Source organism: Lissotriton vulgaris, chromosome 6 (genome assembly GCF_964263255.1).
Source record: "Lissotriton vulgaris chromosome 6, aLisVul1.2, whole genome shotgun sequence".
NCBI classification, from domain to species: domain Eukaryota; kingdom Metazoa; phylum Chordata; class Amphibia; order Caudata; family Salamandridae; genus Lissotriton; species Lissotriton vulgaris.
The window spans coordinates 827,567,015-827,591,081 of NC_141694.1; the positions used below are offsets into that span (position 1 = coordinate 827,567,015).

General features: G+C 43.3%; 1 protein-coding gene across 2 annotated transcripts in view; it reads right to left on the reverse strand.

Moving 5' to 3' along the window:
• The window catches only part of RMDN2 (regulator of microtubule dynamics 2), a 726,737-nt gene that overhangs the window by 437,020 nt on the left and 265,650 nt on the right, over positions 1-24,067 (reverse strand). For both annotated transcript variants that reach the window (XM_086926853.1, XM_086926852.1), the window contains exon 5: positions 17,971-18,031. In XM_086926853.1, the coding sequence (XP_086782979.1) occupies positions 17,971-18,031 (61 nt within the window). The remainder of the gene's footprint in view (positions 1-17,970; positions 18,032-24,067) is intronic.

Genomic DNA, 24,067 nt, shown 5'->3' on the forward strand with positions numbered 1-24,067 from the left:
TCCAGTGCAGATTTTCTGTGCTAGAGCTCTACCAGGCCTACCTGCCTCGCCGTATGCTCTTGCCACTTTGCGTTTCGAGATGTATTTTAGTTCGTCCGTAGCATATTGCTGGTACTCTGTCAGGACCGTTTGAATTTCCCCCAGTATGGTAGAGTCACGTGTGTGCTCATAATTTTGTTCTAGTGTGCGTAGTCTACACTCCCGATTATATATTTGTTGTCTGATGTCTTTAAGTATGCCTGCTGTGGTGCTTATACATGTGCCTCTTATCATTACTTTGAATGCTTCCCATAATAACCCTGGATCGTCAGTAAGGGGAAGGTTATGGTCAAAGTATTCTACAATCGCTTTATGAATAGTGTCAGTGTATACTGAGTCTAGTAGGGCCTTGGCGTTAAACCTCCATGTGAACGGAGGTGGGTCATTATATGGCAGTTCTAGTGACAGCATGACAGGGTTGTGATCAGAGAGTGTGCGTGGTAGGTGTTTCATGGAGGCGGTCCATAATGATATGTTATTGGTACCCAGCCAATAGTCAATCCTAGACCAACTGTTGTATGCCGCAGCGACATGCGTGGCTTCAGTGTTAGCAGGGTGGCGTACTCTCCAGAGGTCGCTGAGATACAGATCCGCCATGGCGTCCTGCAATGCTGTCCTTGCCTGTTTGTGTGGTTCGGTAGTGTTAGGCGAACGATCTAACCCATCCCTCAAAGCAATGTTAAAGTCTCCGCCCCACAGAAGGTTTGTGACCTGTAAGTCAGAGATGGTGTGCCATAGCCTGGTGAAGAACTCGGGGTCGTCCGTGTTCGGGCCATAAGTGTTAATCAACGCCATGTGTTGGTTGCGTACATTGCCTACAACAATTATGCTTCTACCTGCTGCGTCTTTTAGGATATTCGTGACCTTAAAGTGCACCCCTTTACGTATTAGAATGCTGATACCACGGGAGTAGGAGGAGTATTGTGAGTGGTGTGCCGTTTCAGCCCATCTGGCCCCCATAGTGGTTGCAGCATTAGCTGCTATGTGCGTTTCTTGGAGGAACGCCACATCTACATTTAACCTGTTGAAATAGGCAAATATTTGACGAATTTTCTTAGGGTTACTCAGGCCCCGCACATTCCAGGTGATAAAGTTTAGGCAAGTGGATCGGGACATATCAGTGGTCATCAGTGTAGTGGTATAGTAAGGCAGCTGACCTACTCTGCTCTACCTTGTGATGTAGCGTACAGACATTTTTACAACAGTTATTAGATGGTAATAATTCCAGTGTTACGGAGCTTGCTATGCTTCTCAGGTACAGTGATGTACAATAAACAGTCCCCAAACCCCCCCTCCTCCCCCCTCCCCCCTCCCACTTTAGCATCCCAACTTTGCCAAAGCCATGTCCCTGAAGTAACCAAACATCAGAGAAAACTTCTGTAGGGGAACACCCTTTCGGGGGGTCCACTAGGTGCACACGTCTCCATCCACAGTGTGGACGTGGACGGGTGCCTGACATTGTACATGTTACATTGAATCAGTGCCTTAGGCTGTGTGGCAACCTATGCAGTTGCCATGTACAAAAGTATAGCTGGAGACAGTTAGGTCTGATAAGTGAAGCATTCACATGTGTCGCAAGAGATTAGCATTAAGGATCATTATAAGCGTTGGTTGCGAATAGGAGAAGTTAAACTTAAGTCAACATGTTGCACATGAAAGTGCTGTCCATTAAGCTACAGGGGGGATGGAAGGTGTCCAGATGTGCAGAGTGGAAGGCAGATTAGCAACGCCCCGCGCTCGGCGGGCGGTGTCGTCCCGTAGCCAATAAGTAACATCTGCCCTTAATAGATTACAGTTCCCCATAAATGCACTTGGGTGAATGTACGCACAGCAGGCCACAGCAAAAGTCAAGTTCACGTCCCTGCCAGGTGATCATGAACCTGCATAGTGTAGCTCTGCAGCTCAGTGTGGCTTAAGAAGTAAAAGAGCAAAGTTACCTTGGATGAGCTGCTCATTCAGTGTCACTGTGCAAATTTTCGCACCCACTCGCTCTAGTATGTGGATGAATCAGACTGGTTGAGTGAAACCACCAGCTGAGTATCATCAGCATATGACACAACATTTACTCCATATGGCTGTATGATTTCTGCCAGTGGGGCCATATACGCATTAAAGAGCGTAGGGCTCAGCGAAGACCCCTGCGGGACTCCACATAAGAGGGGCCAAGACTTAGACAGAGTTCCACCCTCAAATACTTGAAAGGAACGCCCTTCCAGGAAGGACTTCAACCAGGTTAGTGCTGTTCCTGTTACTCCTAAATTTCTAAGATGGGCAATCAAGATACGGTGATTCACCGTATCGAATGCCGCGCTTAGATCGAGTAAGATCACGGCCGAAGGTCCTCCAGAATCAAGAATTTTTCTTGATTCTTTCATGACAGCTAGAAGAGCTGTCTCAGTGCTGTGGCCAGGACGAAATACTGTTAGGGTTGGATGAAGGAGATGATTTGATTCTAAGTGGGCAGAAAGAGTAATTTTTATGTTTTTACAGGATTTTGCTTGGTACAGAGTAAAATCAGGGCGATAGTTAGTGAGCCAGTATATATATAGAGTGTGGAATCTGGATATAATACCTTCTTGTGCTGAGAATTGGATACATCAGAAATCTACCAATCAAGCAAAAAAAATCTACTGGTCCTGTAAAAAATCCACTCATCACTTTTGGTGCCATGCAGTGAGGTGAGAGCTCACATAGGTGCCTCTATGATTATGTCATAACTCATCTCCAGTTTTGGATTCTTACAAGGCTCTGATTTTGCCACCTTCCTGTATACTTACCTACAGGGTTTGGAAGTAGGCAGGAAGTGTTAGTTCCAGGGCTGGAACACCCAATAGACTGTTCAGACCACAAACTAATTTATTTAGGGATAATCAACAACTCCTTTCAAATATCTTCCCACACAGAAAAAGGTTGAAAATGTACTTTTGACAAGGGAGGAGCAAAAGGTTTTCCAGGGAGGAAAAAAAAGGACTGTAGGAAAAGTAAATTTTGAAATGTTTAAACAGATTTTCGTATGAGGAAATACATACATGTATATTTGCTCATGTGAAAATGCAAGGACATGTACTTGTGAGTGCACGTTTTTGTAAAATTCGGTCGCAAATTTATTTCATGCTGCCCATAATGGTTTTACACTCATTCTCCATAATTAGTCTTTTTTATATTGGTATGCATCAAGCATATTTTACTAAATGATACCTCAGAGAAGTTTTACCTAAAGTTGTAGGATACTTTAGCAAAACAGTTGCTTTCAAACTGTGAATGTTTTGTTTATATTATATTTTGACAGCACATTATCACCATGTTCCCTTTGTTCTTATGCATTTATGTGCATAATTACTGAGCATTCTATGAGCATTGCAAATTACGTCACAAGTTACATTTTGCAGACGTATACAAATGTCGATACTTGGATCACTGTCAGTAAGGCAATCTGAGTTCACAGATCACTGCATTACTTTAGAGTGCTTGTGGTAATAGCAAAGGCTTTAGTATTAATGAATCACAAACACAACTTGATCACCTTATACATGTGGATTCTAATCTTGTAGTTCGTAACAGACAATCGTTTAACACATCCATACTTTGGTGCTGTAAACTGGCAGATAAAGGGGTGTGCTTCAGAAGGTTGGACCTACTTATTGAGTGGACATGGAGTTGTCTTTGACAAAAAATAATATGCTGTGGGCATCCGCATCAGAATTCCCCACCCCTGCAAAGTATCCGGTCATGTGGAATCAGAAACACTGCATAGCCGGATAGGCTTCTGATGCTAGGACCAGAAGACCTTGGATATCATGATGCAACACCTAGGAGGCTCAGGTCTGATCCCACTCGACTAACCGGCACACACAAATCCATTGCCTAAAACATGGCACAAGTCTTTAGCTGTGCAGGATCTGGCTACAGAACACAAATAAGCCCAGGACCTTTACATTATCTTCTATGTAGAGATCCACTTTCTTCATTCTAGCATTTTACTGCAAACAAGCAACTGGCCATGCTTACGGAGCCCTGATCTGTGTGTAATTACTTGCAGGCCGTAGACAACACTATATCATCCCAATGATACAGTGGAAAAGAACGCTGTTACATTTATTTAATAAGTCTTGTCTAACTTAATTCTTTTAACCAAGCTTTGTTTGATATACACCATCGGAAGCCCCCTCAAAGTGACATGATTAGTCAGTTTCCTTTTGAGAAATGTAGGAGTTCAATTGGTCAAACTGAGCCCAATGCTAAGGTCATTGCTTTGATTATTTAATTCCCGTTGAATTGGATGTATAAGCCGCTTGATCTCCATTCTGCCTAAATATTGTATTCCTCAAGGTTCATAGCTCAATACAGGCACCTATCCCATCCTGTGGGTTTAGCATAGGAATCTTGCCTACTCTCTTCATTTATCATTTGCATATACAAAATACAGACAGCACATGCAATAAACTGATTTTACAATGTGTCATTTCCCAAACCCAGAACAAAGAATAGCAAATATTTAGATCATCATGTGTTTGGGCTCTCAGGTGATTCTGCCAAAGAGAGTTTACCAGTATAGTGTTGACGTGTAGTAGTAGCAGTAGTAGATCTGAGAGTAGACAACCCCCACAAGAGAACTGAACTGAAACCACCCATATCATTCCACATCTCCCAAAGAGTTCGCCCAGATGGTAGAGTTTTTGAGTCCCAACCACTCTGGCGACACAGAGATGTACTTATCTTCAACACTCAGTGAAACCTGTTGGCTCAGTCAGCTCCACAATCAACAAGAGTTCAGGAAATCTACAACAACAGTTGCAAACAAAATTCTCTTTTGTGGTTGGCCTATTAAGTGTGTTTAAAAGTTTGGCAAGAGTTTAGTTTGCTGATGACATCACGTGCCTGATAAGAGATTCAAATGACTCCTCACCTTCCTCTAAACGTACTCCAGCTATCTGAAAGACTCTCAAGGCTTAAAAGGATTTATTTAAAATCGAAAGGCATGAATATTGCAGAACCTGTGAACGAAGTTACATACCAAGAAAATATGTGCGATTTTACTTGGTATGCAACAGCAGGTTAAATATCTGGGCATAATTATGGTTATGTACCACATGTTGCAACCCCTGAGTAGGGGTCGTCCCCTGGTGCACAGCGTAAAAAACAACGTGTTAATCAAATATTTTCTCCAGATTAGAATGGCAAAGTCTTTTGATACTGGTAAGTTTTTATTCGAAGATCACTTATTTTCAATGATCCTTATTTTTCTCATTATTGAATGTTTTCACAACATGTAACATTTGAGTCACTCAAGATGTAAATAAGTCTAAAATCATAAAGCCATAATCCCAATGCATTTCGGGCATTTATGTTGCCCTTCGTCATAGGATCAATCTAGGGGGAAACAAAAAATGAAGGGCTCTTAAAAAGGGGAAGAATCTCGATGGGGCTTAATAGTCAGCTGAGAGATGTTCATGCAGGTGAGAGGAAACTCACGTAACGTGACTGAGTCAGAATGAAGGCGTGGATTGATAATCATGCCGTATTATAGAAAATTAGTACACAGGGTGAGGAACGTGGTGTCTCCATTGTGCATAATAAATTAAAACTGGCAAATTACGTGTCTGTCTTCAATGTGTTTGTACACTGAACGAAAAACCGTGTGAGAAACATGAGTGAGTATCAAGCTCACTCATGAGCTTTCCTCTCATCTGCATGAAAATCTCTCAGCTGACTATTAAGCCCCATCGAGATTCTTCCCCTTTTTAAGAGCCCTTCATTTTTTCTTTCCCCCTAGATTGAGAAGTCAGGGGTGACGAAGGGCAACATCAATGCCCGAAATGCATTTGGATTATGGCTTTATGATTTTGGACCTATTTACATCTTGAGTGACTCAAATGTTACATGTTGTGAAAACATTCAATAATGAGAAATATAAGGATCATTGAAAATAAGTGATCTTCGAATAAAAACTTACCAGTATCAAAAGACTTTGCCATTCTAATCTGGTGAAAATATTTGATTAACACATTGTTGTTTTTTACGCTGTGCACCAGGGGACGACCCCTACTCAAAAATGTTGATAGTTGATTAGAAAGCAAAGCTCATGATGATGGGAAAGGATATTCAAATCAGTTTTCATCCTTTGGATTTAGGGCAAAGCAGTTAGAAAACTTAAGAAGACTATTTTCCATCTTCCCATATGTTGACCACTTTAAACCAGGATTACATCTTTAATGCTAGATGGATACAATAATGGAATCTTCAGCTGAAGTATGAAAACAGTTCAGGAGAGGACTATTTCCAAGTAAGAAAGTATTTTGTTTGATCATACCTTACATTTTTATTATATCCAGCTGAGTTGCTGGAAATGATAGGAATATAATAACAAGAAATTGAAATGTGTTCCATTACACAGCCTCTAAGAAAGCCTTTTAAAAAAAAACCTGGACTCAAGCACACATTTTTCTATACCCATGTATGTGTCAGGTTGGGGGGGGGGGGAGCTTGAGATGCAGGCATAGTTTGCTTTATGACTTTTGAGGAGTTCACATACTCTTCTCTTACCCATTCCCATCTTGGAAATGGTAAGCAATTTGCACCAGAAAACAGTTGTAGAATCTGTGACTGGCACAGCTTTCTAGGAGTACTACTGGCCATTTATGTGAATTGCTCAAAGTAGTTATTCTGCACCCTTTCTTAAGAGTACTAAAATCAGTGTAGATTTGCTACTTTTTGCTTTGGGTCCACTGGGTCGGAATCGCAAAGCATTTTGCACACCCGATTTGAGCTAGTTGTACAGGTTTGTAAATGTAAAAATCCCAATCCTGATTTGCAAAAACCATGATTGGTGGAGTTTTACATCAGTTAGGTACACTTACCAATGTGGAAATTCCATTAGAATAGTAAAATTACTGCAAGGGTCGTGTATTATTGACTTACTGTAAGGTTAGTAGTGTAGATGTGGCCACTTCTGGGTGGACCGCTTTGAAAAAGTAGGCAAACATTCAGAACTCTTAAGGCCGTCTTTAGCAAATTTATTAGTTTCAAAGTTAGGACCAAATGGGTTTCCAGAGTCAACTGTTATTATTATTATTATTATGTTTCTTATATAGCGCCTGAATCGACCCCCGAAGGGGTATCTCCGCGCTTGCCTTGGGAACCCGTCCTGGCTTTTCCCTGTGAGATAGCCCCTACAGGGCATCCCCAAGGTGAAAGCCAGGCATCCCGCCGCGGGGGGGCCGTTGTGGAGATTAAGCAAGCTTAATGCCCAGAGTTGCAGAGTGTGAACCCATGATTAGGTCAGGCACCGAAGCGAGAATTATCGAGTCCATGGACATTTGAGCTCAAGATCCTGCCGCGTCGGGAATTGAACCCTGGTCCCGGGTCTGACCTCTGCTTCAGGGTCTGCCTGCTCTAACCAGTGAGCCACACTTCTCCACACAACCTATTTAATTCAATATAGAAAGATGACTTTCTCGAAAGGAAAACAGGATTATGAAATAAAGAAATAAAGAAGACACTTCCACATGTAGAATCTTCACCTAGTGGAAATTCCACGTGGAAATATTTTACATTGGTGTAATCTGAGAAATCTGTGATTGCCATTAATGAATTTCCTTTTCAATCCCATCCACACATGTCAGAAATAGACTCCAAAATTAGGAGTAATCCTATTCAAACAAAAATGTTACTTTTCACACCGGGAATTTTAAATCAAGCCTTTTAGAAAGAAAAAATATTGAGCTTCTCGTCCTGTCTATCACATTGTGCAGCTAGAGTATTAATTTCAGAACAGAAGATAAAAAGATATTTTTGTAGTCTGTGCACAGAACCCTAAAAGACCTATAATGAAGCTCAGTGTGCAATATTAGGGGCCCGAGCACCGTATACTACTTTCGTAGAAGCTTTAGCTAGAAGTGAGAGGGTCTCAGATGAACGATTGATGTAACCATATGTTATGAAGCTGGTTATATGTGATTTCATTGAAGAAATCATTCATAAAATACCAAGTTTTGGAAACCACTTCCCGTAAATTGTTTTACTGAAATTTTAAAGGCAAATGTTATTTAACATTTTGTAGAAAGAGATTCAGATAATGTATTTTTTTTCGAAATTGCTGTTTATGTGCATATGTTTAGAGAGGTTTGCATAGATTATTCATTTTCCCTTCACTCCACTTCTCACATCCTGCCACTGGGTTAGATTTCTGAGTTTTAAATTGATGTTTTGGAAGGTTATGCGCAAACTCCCACTCTCTCTTTCCACTGTCCCCCACCATGCTTTTTCTCCCTGCTGCCTTATCCTCTCTCCCTCTCACCTTGGTTTAAAAAGTTATTTAGGTCCCCTCCTCAATACTGATCTTTTTTTGCCACTTTTCTTGGGCTCCTCCCCGGGTCGAACTGGGACAAAAAATAGGCCCTGGCAACCATAATCAAGGGGCCCCTATTAGTGGATTGACAACTTAAAAGTCTGGAACTTGTAAAGACACGCTGTATATGTGTTTTGCAGGGTATGGAAAACTACAAAGGTTTGAGGTTGCTGCAGGCAATGTTTGTAGTAATATCAGGGAAATCTACAGTAAAACCCGGCCCAGCAGGCCATAAAACAGGCCCACAAACAGCCAAAACAAGCATTTGCATTGCAATAGGTCTTACATTTGTGAGTGCTTGAGCTTTTGACATTGTAAATGACAATGTTCTTTATCTATGTGTTTTTGTTTGGAATGGAGTGGACAAGGTGAGAAGAAAATACAGAGGGGAAGGTTGAGAGTACATCAGGAGATGCAGTGGCAGAGGGCCAGTTTAGAGGGAAAAGGATGGATATGGGAACAGAATAAATTAGCTCCACGGCCTAGCCCCTTCTGAAACTTGTTCAAAATGTTTTCTTAAGCCCTAGCCTTCCACAGTCACGCATTTCAGCACGATAGTGTTACATATAATTAATCTTTAACGTTTATAGCAATGTCGCGAAAGTTGTAACAGTGTTTTTCAGTTGCTCTGTTTCATACATCTTCTATAGGTTATGTCAGCACAACAGACTAAGAAGAAAGTGTCGCAGTAAGTTTCAACAGAGCGTTTACCGCCTCAGAGCTCCCTAACTGTCCATGACCGTCCAAACCCCTGGAGCTACTAGAGATGCAATGCTCAGGCATGGAATGGCCTGGAGATAAGGGACACATTGTCAATGTTTGTCAAGGAGACTAATTCGACAGAAATGTAAAGAAGCCAGCTACAGGAGTTCCCAAAAACTAGGAAAACCAACCCTTGAAATTAAGTTACATCTGATGTTCCGTATTTACGTGAACTCTTTTGGAAAGCCCATCACAAAGTAAGCCTTAATGTGACTGCCCAACTCAGGAAACAAGCTAGTCATTTAATTAAATGCTGTGCGCTGCCCAAAAATAATGAAAGGAGGGTGCGTGGCCACTATAGTTAAAGCGGGCCACGCTGCCAAAATAAAAAAATGATGTCGATGAAAAGGTGCAAGTTCCGAGGAAAAGAAAGGCGCGCAGCCGCTATAGTGAAAGCATGCTAAGCTTCCAAAACAAAATAAAGATATAAAAGCGGGCGCCCTGCTGAAACCTAAAGCGCAGCGCCCGGAGGCAGGACGACAATGAGTAGCAGACAGTCAGCAGAGAGTGGAAAAGCAGGCGTCATTACAGGAAAGCATGTTGTGCTGCCATAAGAGAAAATCATTTAAAAAAATTGTGCTTACAGACTGTAAATAAAACGTGCTGAGTAACAACACAAAAAAAGGGACTATCCTCATATGAGGTTACAAATGTAAAAAAGGCAGTACCAAGGAGGGACTACTAAGCCTATTCATGAATCAAAAGCAACCATTTCGAAAGGACAGTAACAGGAGCCAATTGAAAAGATGGGCAGAAAATGGGAGTACCTTCAAGTCTATACTTGAATACAGCATGTCTCGAAGAGACAGAGCAAGCTCTGCCTAGGCGAGAACTAAAAACGGCCCACACACTGACCTGTCAGACCAGCCCTACAGGCCAGGCGAACCCAGGCTCCTCACTCCCATAGGCGTATTCTTCCACTCAACCCCATCCCTACCATGCGCCCTTGTCTCCTCTCCTGTTTTTTCTGCTTTAATGTAAAAAATATGCACTCTAACTAGGATTTGCTATTGTGTTCCGATTTTGTGTTTTAAAATGGTGTTCTCGGTTTTAGTCCATTAATATTAATTTATTTTTAATTGTTAGTTGTTTTTAGGTCTCGCTTGCCGATGTGCTTGCGCATTCGAGCTGGCGAGAGATATAGGGGCTTATCCATAGTTTAACCAAAGTGGCGATTTGATGCAGTGCACGTGCGCTTTTAGGTCAATGCGCAAGCGCAATGACCTAAAAAGCGCGTGCACATCAAAGCCAGCCATCTGTTCCCCAGCTTGTTGCCTATAGCAGCTCTTCCCGCTCCGCCCCCTGCTGCATCAAAGCCTTTCATTCCCCCCAGCGTGCGCTCTGACTGAGCCATTTCTCCTCCCCTAATTATTCACGGCCGGCCGGCCTTACTTTCAGTTTCACGGCCGCCAGGCCGTGTCTCCTTTTACTTTAACTTTTTTTCTTTTTTTACAATTTTTAGTTACCGCTGGTTCTATCCATTCCACCTCTCTCCCTTTCTTCGGCGCAACTGGAAGCTTGGCTGATGATAAATTAATCAGTACATTTACGTAATATACCCAATTTTCACTGCCCGTTTCGGTACAATTGTCAATTTTAAGCAACGTACCTCCGCTATCAAACACTAATAGGGGCTGACTTTATTCACACATATTGGCACCTAATCACCAGTTTTAGTTGATGACCAGTATGAGACAAAGAGTCTTTCACCACTCATATAGTCTTTCCTCACTTTTTGCCACTCTTGATTCAACACAATTGCGGTTGACGCTCCAGCTCTTACGTATGTCCTCAACCAATGAGCTTTCAGAGACTTCCATTTTATTCACTTCCTGGTTCCAGCCCTCACTCGTCCACTACCTGGTACCGGAGTGATTTGTCGTTGGGCTGCAACTTTGCCGTATACTTTATGAAGGTAAGATTCACTGTGTCTTGCGCTGTAATTTTGGTTGTTGCATCACTATTGGTGAAAACCTGAGCCAAACACCAGGTATTTGATGTTGTGAACACACGCTACCCACTCAGGAGTAACATGGTTTTAGCAGTGGTTTGCTCACGATTTTCTGAAGACAAGTTGTCGTGTTTTGGTGTAATGGGGCCAACACAACAACAGGTCTGTTATGCATAAAAAAGAAGGTAGAAGTAAAGCCAAGCAAATGCATTCCTATTTGTGAGAGCAATAGCAAGCTGTGGCGTGGATTTTTTTTTTATAAACCATCTTTTCGTTTGCTTTTCAAAGAACTGAGCTTGAAAGTATTGCATGTTGCTTCTGTTATGTATTATTCAATTACGGCTTTCTTGCATGGTAACTAATTTCTGTATTGTCTTCATAAGTATTTCTTTATCCACTTTCGTAGAAAATATACTTCTGCATATAACTAAAGAGAATCGTATTAATTTCTCTTGAATCAAAAACAATAGTTATGTGTACGTTGCGGCTAGTTTGTTTATTGCCCCTCTTTTCAACTGTGATTTCTTCCTGTAACCTCATAGGCCAGTACTTAACCTCATTGAAGGGATACCATGTAGAAAACGAACATTTTGAAACTCAAAGGCATATAGACTGTGCACCTTAAAATCTGATTGCTGTCTTGCAATTAAGACCGTTCAAAGCTATAAATGGACTGCCATGAATTGGTATGCTGCACCCGGTCCTCACTCTCTCCTCCAATATCCCTCTCACTACTCTCCTCTCTCTCTCACTCTCTCACTCCAATCCCTCTCCTCTCCCTCCTTCCCTCTCGTCCTCCCTCTCTCTCCCTCCCCTCACTCTCTCACTCTCCCTCTCTCCGTCTACCTCTCTCCCTTTCCCTCACTTCCCTCTCCCTCTCTCCTCTCACCTTCTCCCTCTCCCCCTCTCTCTCCTCTCTCCCTCTCTTTACCTCCCCCTGCTCTCCTTTTTCTTCCTCTCCCCATCTCCCCCTCTGCCTGCTCTCTCCCTCTCTCCCTCCCCTCTCTCCCCTCAGTCCTTCGCTCTCGTCCCCCTCTCTTCTTACCCTCCCTCTACCCTCTCTCCCTCTACCCTCTCTCCCTTTCCCTCTCTGCCTTTCCCTCACTTCCCTCTCCCTCTCCCCCTTTCCCTCACTTCCCTCTCCCTCTCTCCCTTTCCCTCTCTCCCCATCTACGTCCCTCTCTCTCCTCTCTCCCCCTCTCTCTCCTCTCTCTCCCTCTCTTTACCCTCTCCCTCATCTCTTTTTTCTCCCCCTACCCATCTCCCACTCAGCACCACCACAGCATCACTTTTTTTTTAAACCATCTTTTCGTTTGCTTTTCAAAGAACTGAGCTTGAAAGTATTGCATGTTGCTTCTGTTATGTATTATTCAATTACGGCTTTCTTGCATGGTAACTCATATCTGTAATGTCTTCATAAGTATTTCTTTATCCACTTTCGTAGAAAATATACTTCTGCATATAACTAAAGAGAATCATATTAATTTCTCTTGAATCAAAAACAATAGTTATGTGTACGTTGCGGCTAGTTTGTTTATTGCCCCTCTTTTCAACTGTGATTTCTTCCTGTAACCTCATAGGCCAGTACTTAACCTCATTGGAGGGATACCATGTAGAAAACGAACATTTTGAAACTCAAAGGCATATAGACTGTGCACCTTAAAATCTGATTGCTGTCTTGCAATTAAGACCGTTCAAAGCTATAAATGGAATGCCATGAATTGGTATGCTGCACCGGTTCTCACTCTCTCCTCCAATATCCCCCTCACTGCTCTCCTCTCTCTCTCTCACTCTCTCACTCCAATCCCTCTCCTCTCCCTTCTTCCCTCTCGTCCTCCCTCTCTCTCCCTCCCTCCCTCACTCTCACTCTCCCTCTCTCCGTCTACCTCTCTCCCTTTCCCTCACTTCACTCTCCCTCTCTTCTCTCTCCTCTCTCACCCTCTCCCTCTCTCTCTCCCCCTCTCTCTCTCCTCTCTCCCTCTCTTTACCTTCCCCCTGCTCTCCTTTTTTGTCCCTCTCCCCATCTCCCCCTCTGCCTGCTCTCCTCTCTCTCTCCCTCCCCTCTCTCTCTCTCCTCCGTCCTTCGCTCTCGTCCTCCCCCTCTGTTCTTACCCTCCCTCTCTCCCTCTACCCTCTCTCCCTTTCCCTCTCTCCCTTTCCCTCACTTCCCTCTCCTCTCCCCGTCTATGTCTCTCTCTCCTCTCTCCCCCTCTCTCCTCTCTCTCCCTCTCTTTACCCTCTCCCTCTCCCTGCTCTCCTTTTTCTCCCTCTCCCCATCTCCCACTCAGCATCACCACAGCATCACTCAGCACCACCACAGCATCACTCAGCACCACCACAGCACCACCACAGCACCACTCAGCACCACCACAGCACCACTCAGCACCACCACAGCACCACTCAGCACCACCACAGCACCACTCAGCACCACCACAGCACCACTCAGCACCACCACAGCACCACTCAGCACCACCACAGCATCACTTAGCACCACCACAGCACCACTCAGTGCCACCACAGAACCACCACAGCACCACACTGAACTACCACAGCACCACTCTCCACCACCACAGCACCACTCTCCACCACCACAGCACCACTCTGCACCACCACAGCATCACTCAGCAACATCACAGCATCACTCAGCACCACCCCAGCAACAGTCAGCACCACCACAGCACCACTCCGCATCAACACATCATCACTCAGCGCCACCCCAGCATCACTCAGCACCACCACATTAACACTCAGCTCCACCGCATCACTCAGCACCACCCCAGCATCACTCAGCACCACCCCAGCATCACTCAGCACCACCCCAGCATCACTCAGCACCACCCCAGCATCACTCAGCACCACCACAGCATAACTCAGCGCAACCACAGCATCACTCAGCGCAACCACAGCATCACTCAGCGCAACCACAGCATCACTCAGCGCAACCACAGCATCACTCAGCGCAACCACAGCATCACTCAGCGCAACCACAGCATCACTCAGCGCAACCACAGCATCACTCAGCGCAACCACGGCATCACTCAGCGCAACCACGGCATCACTCAGCACCACCACAGCATCACTCAGCACCACCACAGCATCACTGGTTCAAATATGTTCTTTCAATGTTTCAAGCTGTTTTCAAGCTTTCGAGCTTTATTACAAATCACAAAAAGATGTTAATATTTCACTTTTGTTCTTGGATTTTCGTCACAATAAAAAACACTGAACATAATCTTCACAAAAGTTATTTACAAAACTTAAAGCTATTGACAATACAAATTAAATTAATTATTAAGTATTAATTATTTAAAAAAATTAATCCATTGTTATTTGTAATATCAATACATCCAAGTCACGTAAATACAAAACATGTTGCATTACAAATGCTATAGGTGTCACATTTGCGAAAGTTATAACTATTGGCATTGTAAATGACAAAGCTATTAATTTAGCTATTTTCAAAAACAACACATAGATAAAAAAAAGTCATTTATAAGACCAATAGCTCAAACGTTCTAATGCGAGACCTATTGCATTTCCAATGCGTGTTTATGTTATTTTCAACCAAATTGTACTTTTAGGTTTTCCCACTGACAGTTTTCGTTTTTTGGGTCCTCACAAAAGGGTTACTAATATTTGTTCCTATGAATTTACAGGATACAATGAGGATACTGTAAGTCACAAACCAGTTCCTTGATCAAACTGAGAAATATGATAGAAGTTCAAATTCCTAGAGGTCACATAACTCTTTGTGACTTGCAGTATAATTTTTAGGTATGCTATAGGGGACCTTATTCCTTTTAATGCATGGTATTATCATCACCCTTTCCTTCTATCCTCTTAAAGCCTGTACTTGGTATTTTACTTACTCTGATGCAAGATGTAATCCATTGGCAAACAAATAGAACAAATGTAGAATTTGTACTTTGAAAATAAAGGCCACACATGTTGCTTGTAATTTGTTCCGAGCAAAGTTGTTAAGCAGTTCGATGCAAGTGAACATTGTGAAACCATCTTTGAGGTTAAAAATTTACTTGAACATGACGGAAGATTCCTAGTCTCTAATCCTGAGCTATAGCAGTGCGAAACCTCCCAGCCTTGCTCTAAAAGCTAATGATTGTGAACTTGCATGAACAGAATTTAAAATGGGTTTTGAAAGCAACTCGTTGAATTGTTTTGGTGGCACTTAGTGCGCTGTGCAAGAGTAATAAGCAATGTTGACATCACTACTCAGCTACATAATATGTTTACAAGAGAGCTTCCAGGGGAGCAGCTATACATGTTACTTTTTCCAGGTGACAGGTGAAGTCACAAAACGATGTTTATAATGAATTTAGGCTTAAGTTTAAAAAAACACATTCTGGATGTTTCCTCATATTCTAATGAAATACCCTGTCTTACAAAGGATACAGATAGTATGGGATACCTCCCTGGAAGTGAAGGCAAATATTTCATCCACTGAAAAAACCTTGCTACAGAATGCTAGAACAGTAGTGTAAAAGAAAGGGCAAGTCGAAATGTCAAATAAAGTCAACAACGGAGATAAACGACTGGGTCGTGACAGAAAAGTCCTCAAATAATGCACCATGCAGAACGGGTATCATTAGGATGTAAGATAGTACAATTTATTTCCAAAAACTTTGAAAACGTACCACTAAAACATTGCACTGTACAAAAAAGCAAAAAGGTACGATAAATGCATTTACACCGTTTTATACCCTCTGGAAAATAAAATCGAGCAAAGTGTATTTGGTCCGATCCATACTTTCGAACCTGGACAAACTGTGGAGAAAACAAATTTCACTCATTTTTTTTCAGAATTACATAAAAATAAAATGTAGAAAAAAATGTTATGCTTTTTTCAAATGCAAAATAGAAGACTAAGTTTAAAGAAAAATCACCTATTTTTATTGCATGACTAGCAAAAAACAGGCCCAAAAAAGTAAAAAAAAATAGAGGGTCGATTTGGCCTTCTAAAGAATCAATCCTATTGATATTTACTACTCACACCATACCTTGCTACCACAGACATACTATACTGCCTGACCTCAATCCCCTGAACGCCAAACTCACATCTGGAATTTCAAGTAGAAATAACGTCGCCAAAGTATTACAGATCACCAATTATAAATGCGCCCGACACCTTTCACATTCTCCCCAAGCCTGAAATGGAGGTCAGGGTGCCACAGAGGATTCAGACTGACAAAGTGCCCTTCCAGCACATCAGGGGGTTGACATATAATCGAGGTATAGATCAATCAAATGTATGCATGCGTAGAGACTCAGCGCCTACATGACTACGATGCCACACAGAGAAAGGAGGTTTCCTACACCCACTCGGAAGCTGTAAAATTATCCAGGCCTTCTGGAAAGCAGTGAAATGAGTGCTTGCTGTGGTACTAGAATTACAGGTTACCCTTATCCCACACACTGTGCTATTGAAAAGCCTAAAAGAACTGGGTCTCAGGAGGTACGAGAAGATCTAGTACTTGCAAAAAAGGCTTACTGCACAGCATCAAACACTGGAGAAGCCTCTTTAACATTAGTGGAGGCACCACGACACCAATAAAAACACAAAAGATATGGGACAAGTGTTCACAATGTAGAGACTTTGTGGGTAATGGCTATCATAATCTGTAACGTTAAATGCATGAAGATAGATGTATGTGTCAGAGTCCTTAGGTCAAAGCTACTATTATGTTGCCTCAAGTTCTGCAAGTCTAGCGATTATGTCTTTATTGGTTTATATCTTCTCTGAAAATGCCAATAAACTATATTATAAAAAAAAAAGTTAATTCTTTGTTAAAATCAAAATTACATATCTAAAATAATTTAGGAAGCAAAAAGTGTATTATATATGTTTAACAATGTTAACATAGTCCGTCTTCTCAGATTGTGCCCTGGCCGAAAATCAGCCTATGATAGGGATTGTAACAACCTCGGTTTCCTTTATTCCCCATCGCACATGTAAAAAGATGGCCTGTTTTTTTTCTGCGATAAGGTCCTTAGCTCTCCTAAGGGAACTTTGAAACTTGTGTTCCTAATGCTACAAATGAACCTTCATGTATTTTTAAGCCACTATCGAAATAAGACAGAAAAATCAAAGACACCTTGATGGAAGACATCCATCTTTTGCAATTCGAACCACACACCAATGATTTGTACATTTCTAAACATCTCTTCACAGTAATGGGCGATTCTCCAGATATTAGCACTGAAGTAGGTAAAAACGCAATATGCTTGCATAACTCTGCAGCTTTACTCTGCTACGTTACATGATCTCTTTGACTCTGATATGCAATACATTACAAAGTAAAGGCCCAGACATTATATTTCCGAGTCACAGAACTGGACAACAGGCACAACAAGAAGTCGTGTGCTGTGGACTGCATGCTGCCTGCTCCCTTGATAAATTCCAATATATCCTTGCACCACGAAGTCGGTTTACGACACGGAAAACAATGATATTGGGTCTTTTCTAACCAAGCAGGCCGCCTTATTTGTCAAGTATACAGTAAAAATGGATAACAAAAACGTAAGGATGAGCTGGGGAATTCATACCAACTTCAACAAAAACAGTTCTCACAAATCACAATGATCATCTTCTGGAGAAATGACCAAAATTGTCCACTGACACCCAGTGTCGGTTTAGCAATATTTGCGTTTTTCAGCAGCTAGTGTGTTCTATTACCTGCTAAATGTTTCTGGCAATTTAACAGAAAACTAAGGCAACGGATGTAATACACAACAATACAGACTGTGGAGCCTTCTTTACAGGCACTATATATCCTGTGATGAATGGCAATATGGTTCAGCCCTTGAAGATCATCAGAAAACATGCTCATATCCAGTCCTTAGCACTAACACTTACCACTGGTGGCAGTCTGCACTTTGGGGATCCAGTTCAATGGCTTTTTCTGCTATTATCTTTCCTGCAACATAATTTGGAATACATTAATTTGATGGAAGAACTCACCCTTTTGCCTCTACACAGAAGATCAGAAGAAAATAAAGGACTCATGCAGTACTTTTAGATATATTCAAATACTGATCACAGGTAAGGCTGGCAGAGACTTCCGATTTTCAGAGATTTCTGGTTCATTCTAAAGGTACTATACTTCACAAACTGGCTGGACATATGTCTTGTATTTCTACTTTCCAGTTGTTTCTCTTTCTGGTGCTAATCACTTGTATTTTATTCAGATGAGCAGGAGTAATTGATACTGTGCTGCTGTCATTGATTGACTGATTTTGTTAAGTAGGCTCTCGAATGCCATGGGTAACTTTCACAAACACGTGCAGGCACAGAGCAATGCAGGCACCTATGCGAGGAAGCAGAAGAAGAAGATGCAGAAAAAAAAGAAGGAACATAAGAAGTTGAGGAAGAAGGAAAAAAAGAAGCAAAAGAGGATGAAGGAGATGAACCAGAAGAAGAATAGGGAGGTGACGGTACCCTATGCACATCGCAGGATGAGTGACTATCTGTAATGCAAAGGAACTGTTGGAACCAATTAGGAAAGAAAGTGGAAAACAATGAGAATTGCCGCGGTGTAGCTGTTGTTTGGGGTGCTTTTCATCTCCCAGTGCCGCTACCATCTACGCCCTAGCATAGCTCATTGGAATGCTTCGAACAACCTGAGCGCTATTTGAGGACAAGGGTTTGTGTATGAGGTTGCAGCATTGTAGGTAAGCAGTGAAGTCAGAATTAGGCACTCAAAAATAAAAAAAAATGATCTGCATTCACTTCGTATTATGTGCTATTTATGTAGTACAAATTCAACTACAGGGAGCAGAGTGGTGTACTTGACCAAAAACAATCAAAACAGCCAGAGGTGTTATCAGGGCTGAGGGAAAAGGGTCGGTCGGTGAGGAGCAAGGCCTGTGGAGGAGCATTTTTGTAGCTTTAAACAATGTTTTTAGTAGACATGTGTCTTCAGTTTTTTCCAGAAATGAAGGAGGGCTGAAGTGGACCTGATAGATATGGGGTTGTTGCTCCAAATCAGGGATGCATAGATCGAGAAGGCCTCTTTCCTGTTTTTTAATTATTTTGCATTACATCATCTCCAGTCATGCGATGTCTTGGCTGTAGGCGTGTTAGAAAGGTAGGTGATTGTTTAAATTGCAATCAATTTCTAGATAATGCAGCTGGTCTTGAAAAAGGTGCATGGGAGGAGGAGAAGCCGGCAGAGTTCCCTAATGGGGCCAGGAATTATGTATTGAAGTTCATTCTGCCCCCTGATGAGATGTGCTGTAGTACAGGCAACACTGCTATCACATGATTACAGGCGAGCCGTGAAGGTTAGTTAGCCTACACACAAAAAAGCGGAGGCCTCAAATAGACCGTAATGGATTCAGATATTTTGTAAGAGCAGAGCTAACACTGTAGCAACCCTGCCTTGATCTGTAAACTTTTAATGAATTAAGATTAACATTTTATGAGGGGCATACAGTACTTTGCTGAGAAGACGAATGTTTTATCAAAGCTTCATGTGCTTGCTTAGAGCTAAAGTCACAATGGAGTATGAGCGGAGAGCTGAGAGGAAGAAACTTTGTTGTATCACTTAGAGATAGAAGCCAGACCAGGTTGCTTGAAAAAGTCAGGTTGTGTAGCTCTTCTGATGTATGTGTAGCAGAGAGAGTTTACTGATGAGGTATAATGCAATACATCTTGAGCAATGGTTATGGTTAAGTCAGATGCTAGACAATGTAGTGTTTGGAGAAAGTTAGCAATGGTGTGGAAGGTTATATCAAAAGATTAGATGCCGCAACAAATGAACCTCCAAATTCTACATACAGGACCCATGAGAACTAATAAACAAGCTACTTACTTTCGGTAATGCCTCATCTGGTAGATACTCTATCTAGCCGCAGAGTCCTTCCATTAGAATAATCGGCAGGCATCAGACTGGAACTGGAATTTTTTTGTGAGCAGTAACCCTGCGTGCCGGTAGGGGGTGTCATGCGGCGCCACGTGACATTGTCTGCATTTGAAGTGACGTGCACGGGAAACAGCCCTTCACTCTGAATCCATTCGAGGTGAGGGTGGGTGGGTTGGTATGGAATCTGTGACAAGATAACAGTCTATCAGATAAGGTGTTACCAAAGGTAAGAAACTTGGTCATCTCTTTGAGACTTCTAGCCGCAGATTCCTTACCTTAGAATAGATACCGAAGCAATACCTCCCCAGAAATGGGACTGAGACATGGATTACACTAGAAATTCCTGTAGGACTGAACAGGCAAAGTGCCTGTCTCAACGGGCCTGACAGTAAAGACCGTAGTGATTCGTAAACATTTTTCGGGGCACGTCCACATTGCTGCCTGACAGTTATCCAGGATGGGTAATCCGTGAGCTAACGCAGTGGTCGCAGCCTCGGCCCTAGTAGAAGAAGCTCGCAAACTTTCAAGAGGTTAGTTTTCGGCAAATGCGTAGCAGATTTTGATGCAGAGCACTATCCATCATGCGATGGTCAGTTTCTGCACTGCCTGTGTTTTTTTGGCTCTGAAGTACTCCACAAAGAGTTGATCGTCCACCCCGACCTCTTTTGTGTGGTCAAGGTAGGTTCAGACAATGAAGTATCCTCTTCTTCTTTAGAGGGGTGAGGCAGAGCATAAAATAGGCAGGGTGATTTACTCGACTACATGAAAGAAGTGATCACCTTTGTTATGAAGGATGCTTCAGTCCGAAAAACCAGCTTGTCTGGGTAGATGGTAAGGTATGGAAGCTGAGATGACAAAGCCTGTAGCTCACTGACCCTCCATGCACTGGTACTGCCACTCGAAAGGATGTTTTTATAGTGAGGAGCATGAGAGGGCAGTTGTGTAATGGATGGAAAGGAGCGCACATCAGAAACGTCAGGACCTATTTAAAGTCCCACTGAGTCATGATGAAGGTTGAAGGTGGGAATATATTTTTTGGAGACCTTTCAAAAACCTATGTACAATAGGGGACTTGAACAGGGATGATTGATCTGGTTATCACAGAAATGCAGAGATGGCAGAATGATAGCCTTTAAAGGTGTCCAAAGTAAAGCCCTGCTATGCTAGAGTAAGAATAAACAAAAGAACTTGGGGAAGGGGTGCAGATAGGGGGTCAACTGGTTTATCTGCACACCATGCCTCGAACTTGCTCCAAAAGCAGGCGTATACCATCTTGGTGGAGGGAAGCCTGCTGCCAAGATAACATTGCAGACTTCCAGCGGAAGGCTGAAAGTTGTCAACAGTTGAAGCTCAATCTCCATGCATGAATGTGAAGTATTGTCTGGTTCAGGTGCAAAACCCTCCCCTGTTGCTGAGACAGAAGATCCTCCCGAAGAAGCAGCCTGATCGGAGAACACATGCACATGGTCAACATCTTATGATACCAGACTCTCCATGCGCAACCTCGACCCAAATGAATGACTTGGGCTTGGTCGTTCTTGATCTTCTTGAGAACTGGGCAGGCGTTGTATTGGCAGAAAGGCATAGAGGAGGCCTGAGCTTCTCTCAAGATGAAAAGCGTCTCAAAGCGAGAGCCGCCTCGGCAACTTCAGCGTGCAAAACTGCTGGCATTGTGCGTTCGACGGAGTGAACTGGTCAAACCAAGGTTCTTCCTATTCTTGGAAGAGACCTAGCGCCACCTCCAGATTGACCCGCCATTCGTGATCCACTAGGCATCGATGACTGAGTTAGTCTTCCCTGGCGTACATAGAGCCTGACAGGTGTGCACCATCAGGGATATGCCCTGATGTACCAGGCATGTCCAGAGGTGCAAAGCCTCTTGAGAAAAGGTCCACAACACCAACCCACCCGACCCTGTTTGTTGCAGTTCCACATGGCCGTGGTATTGTCTTTGAACACCTGAAACAGTAATCTTCTGATTGAAGAAAGGAAAGCATTCAATGCAAGTCGAATCACTCCGAGCTCCATTAGGCTGATGTGGAGTCCGGCTTCCACCGGAGACCAGAGTCCTCTGATCTCTACCTCTCCTAGAAGGTCACCCCAGCCCAGAAGTGATGCTTTGGTCACCACAGTCAGCTCTGGGTGGGGAAGGGAGAGAGGTCCGCCACTGACCCAACTGCAGCTCATTAGCCACCGCTGCAGGCCTTTTGTGGTTCCCTCTGAGATCTTGACCATGTCTGAGAGATTTCCCTGATGCTGTGTCCACTAGACCTTCGGGTCAAACTGCAGAGAGTAATGCAAGACGGCCATGTGTTACAATAGGGATGCAGGAGGCCATGAGGCCCAACAGACTCAGAGATCGTCTCGCTTATCTAGGATAGAGGCTGAAACATCAGCATCATAGCCTGAATATTCTGGACTCGACGCTCGGGAGGATAGGCCCAAAACTGCACTGTATCCAGAACAGTTAAGATGAAAGGGAGCTTCTGAGAAGGGGTCAGAAGTGACTTCGGCATATTGATAGTGAGACCCAGAAAGTTGAGTGGGGACGTGGTGACAGAGGGGTAGGAGTAGCCCCTTTGGACGAGATACAAAATCCAACTGTTGGATGTTATTTACCTCCAGTGGTACACGTGATGGCATATCCTGTTCCCCTGTCCTCGGTTTGGATGCCTTTGATGGTCAAAGGGTATTCTAAAGGGCTTAAGAAGCATTGACTGCCGGGGAGGGTGGTGGACTGACTGAACCTCTTGCTTCCTCTCCCATGTGGTCTGTAGGAACTGTGTCCTCAGCCATGAAAAGATTGTGAAGGTTGCTGGCTGGGCATGTACAGACGCGGTTGTAAGACGCTTCCTTCTGTGACAACGAAAGGGGAAGAAGGCAGACTTGGTTTGGCGTGGGGCCAAGAAAAGGCTCAAGGACCTGGCCATAGCTCTGCTGTCCTTCGCTAAATGGCAGAGTCCACCTTCTCACCAAACAACAGAGAGCCATCAAAGGCTGGGCGATGTCTGGACATCCTATGAAGAGCGAGTGGTTCTCAGCCAGGCATGGCGCAGAAGAGCCACCGACGATGAAATTGCTCGTCCGAGCGAGTGGGTCATATCCAGTCCACATCTTAAGGTGAACTTGGCTGCTTCGCTCCCATCAGCAATTGCTTGAGAGAGTATGGCTCCAAGACCATAGGCAGTACTTGCTCAACGGGTCTCAGATGATATGGAAGTATCGGTCTAAGAGGCATGTAATGTTCACCGACTGAAGTACCAGGCTGGTTTAAGGGAACATCCTCTTCTTGAAGGTTTGCAGCCTTTTGGATCCCCCGTCCAGTGTAGTGGCAGTTAATGCGCCAAGGTTAATTTTGAATGTGGAGGCCTGGAGTGATGGTTTTGTGGGCCTAACTCCTGGTTGACAACAAAAGACATACAATTGATGGACAGAATGCAAAACAAATCAAAACATTCACACCCAGTCAAGAGATCTGGGTCAAATCCATCATTCTTTTGCTCACCATGCCACCCCAGTTTATACCCAGCCATATGCAAATCAGTCTTGACCCTGTGCCTCATGGGAACAGTCCAGACAGAACTGCCAAGCAGGGTCCTCTCTGGACTGGAATCAAGCATCCTGGGACCGGTTTCGGGGCATCACCCCTCACCAGCCAGGCTAGCTTGAATCCAATGGCACAGTGTGTCCAGGACCCACCTTAGCCAACAGGTCTCGCCTTTGGGAGCTTGTAAGTAAAAAGAAAAACTGAAGTATAAGACTTGACGTGTACATTTACTTCGTATTTAGGATGCAGTCTTACACTTCAGTTTTTATTTTTACTTACAAGGTCTCAAAGGCAAGACCTATTGGCTATGCCAATGCTTGCTCTTTATTGACTACTAACTGGGCATCCACGTGTATGGACAGGTGAGGGCTCGAAAAAAGGGGGCAGATGAAACCCCCACAAGGGAGAAGTGACGGAAATGGAAGGAAGTAATTAAAAGACCGGGCTGGAAAACGAGGACATGAGAGTCCGGGGGAAGGACTGATGACAGTCAAGTCTGGAGGGAAAGTAATCAATTGAAAGCTGTGAATGGCGTTGGGGAA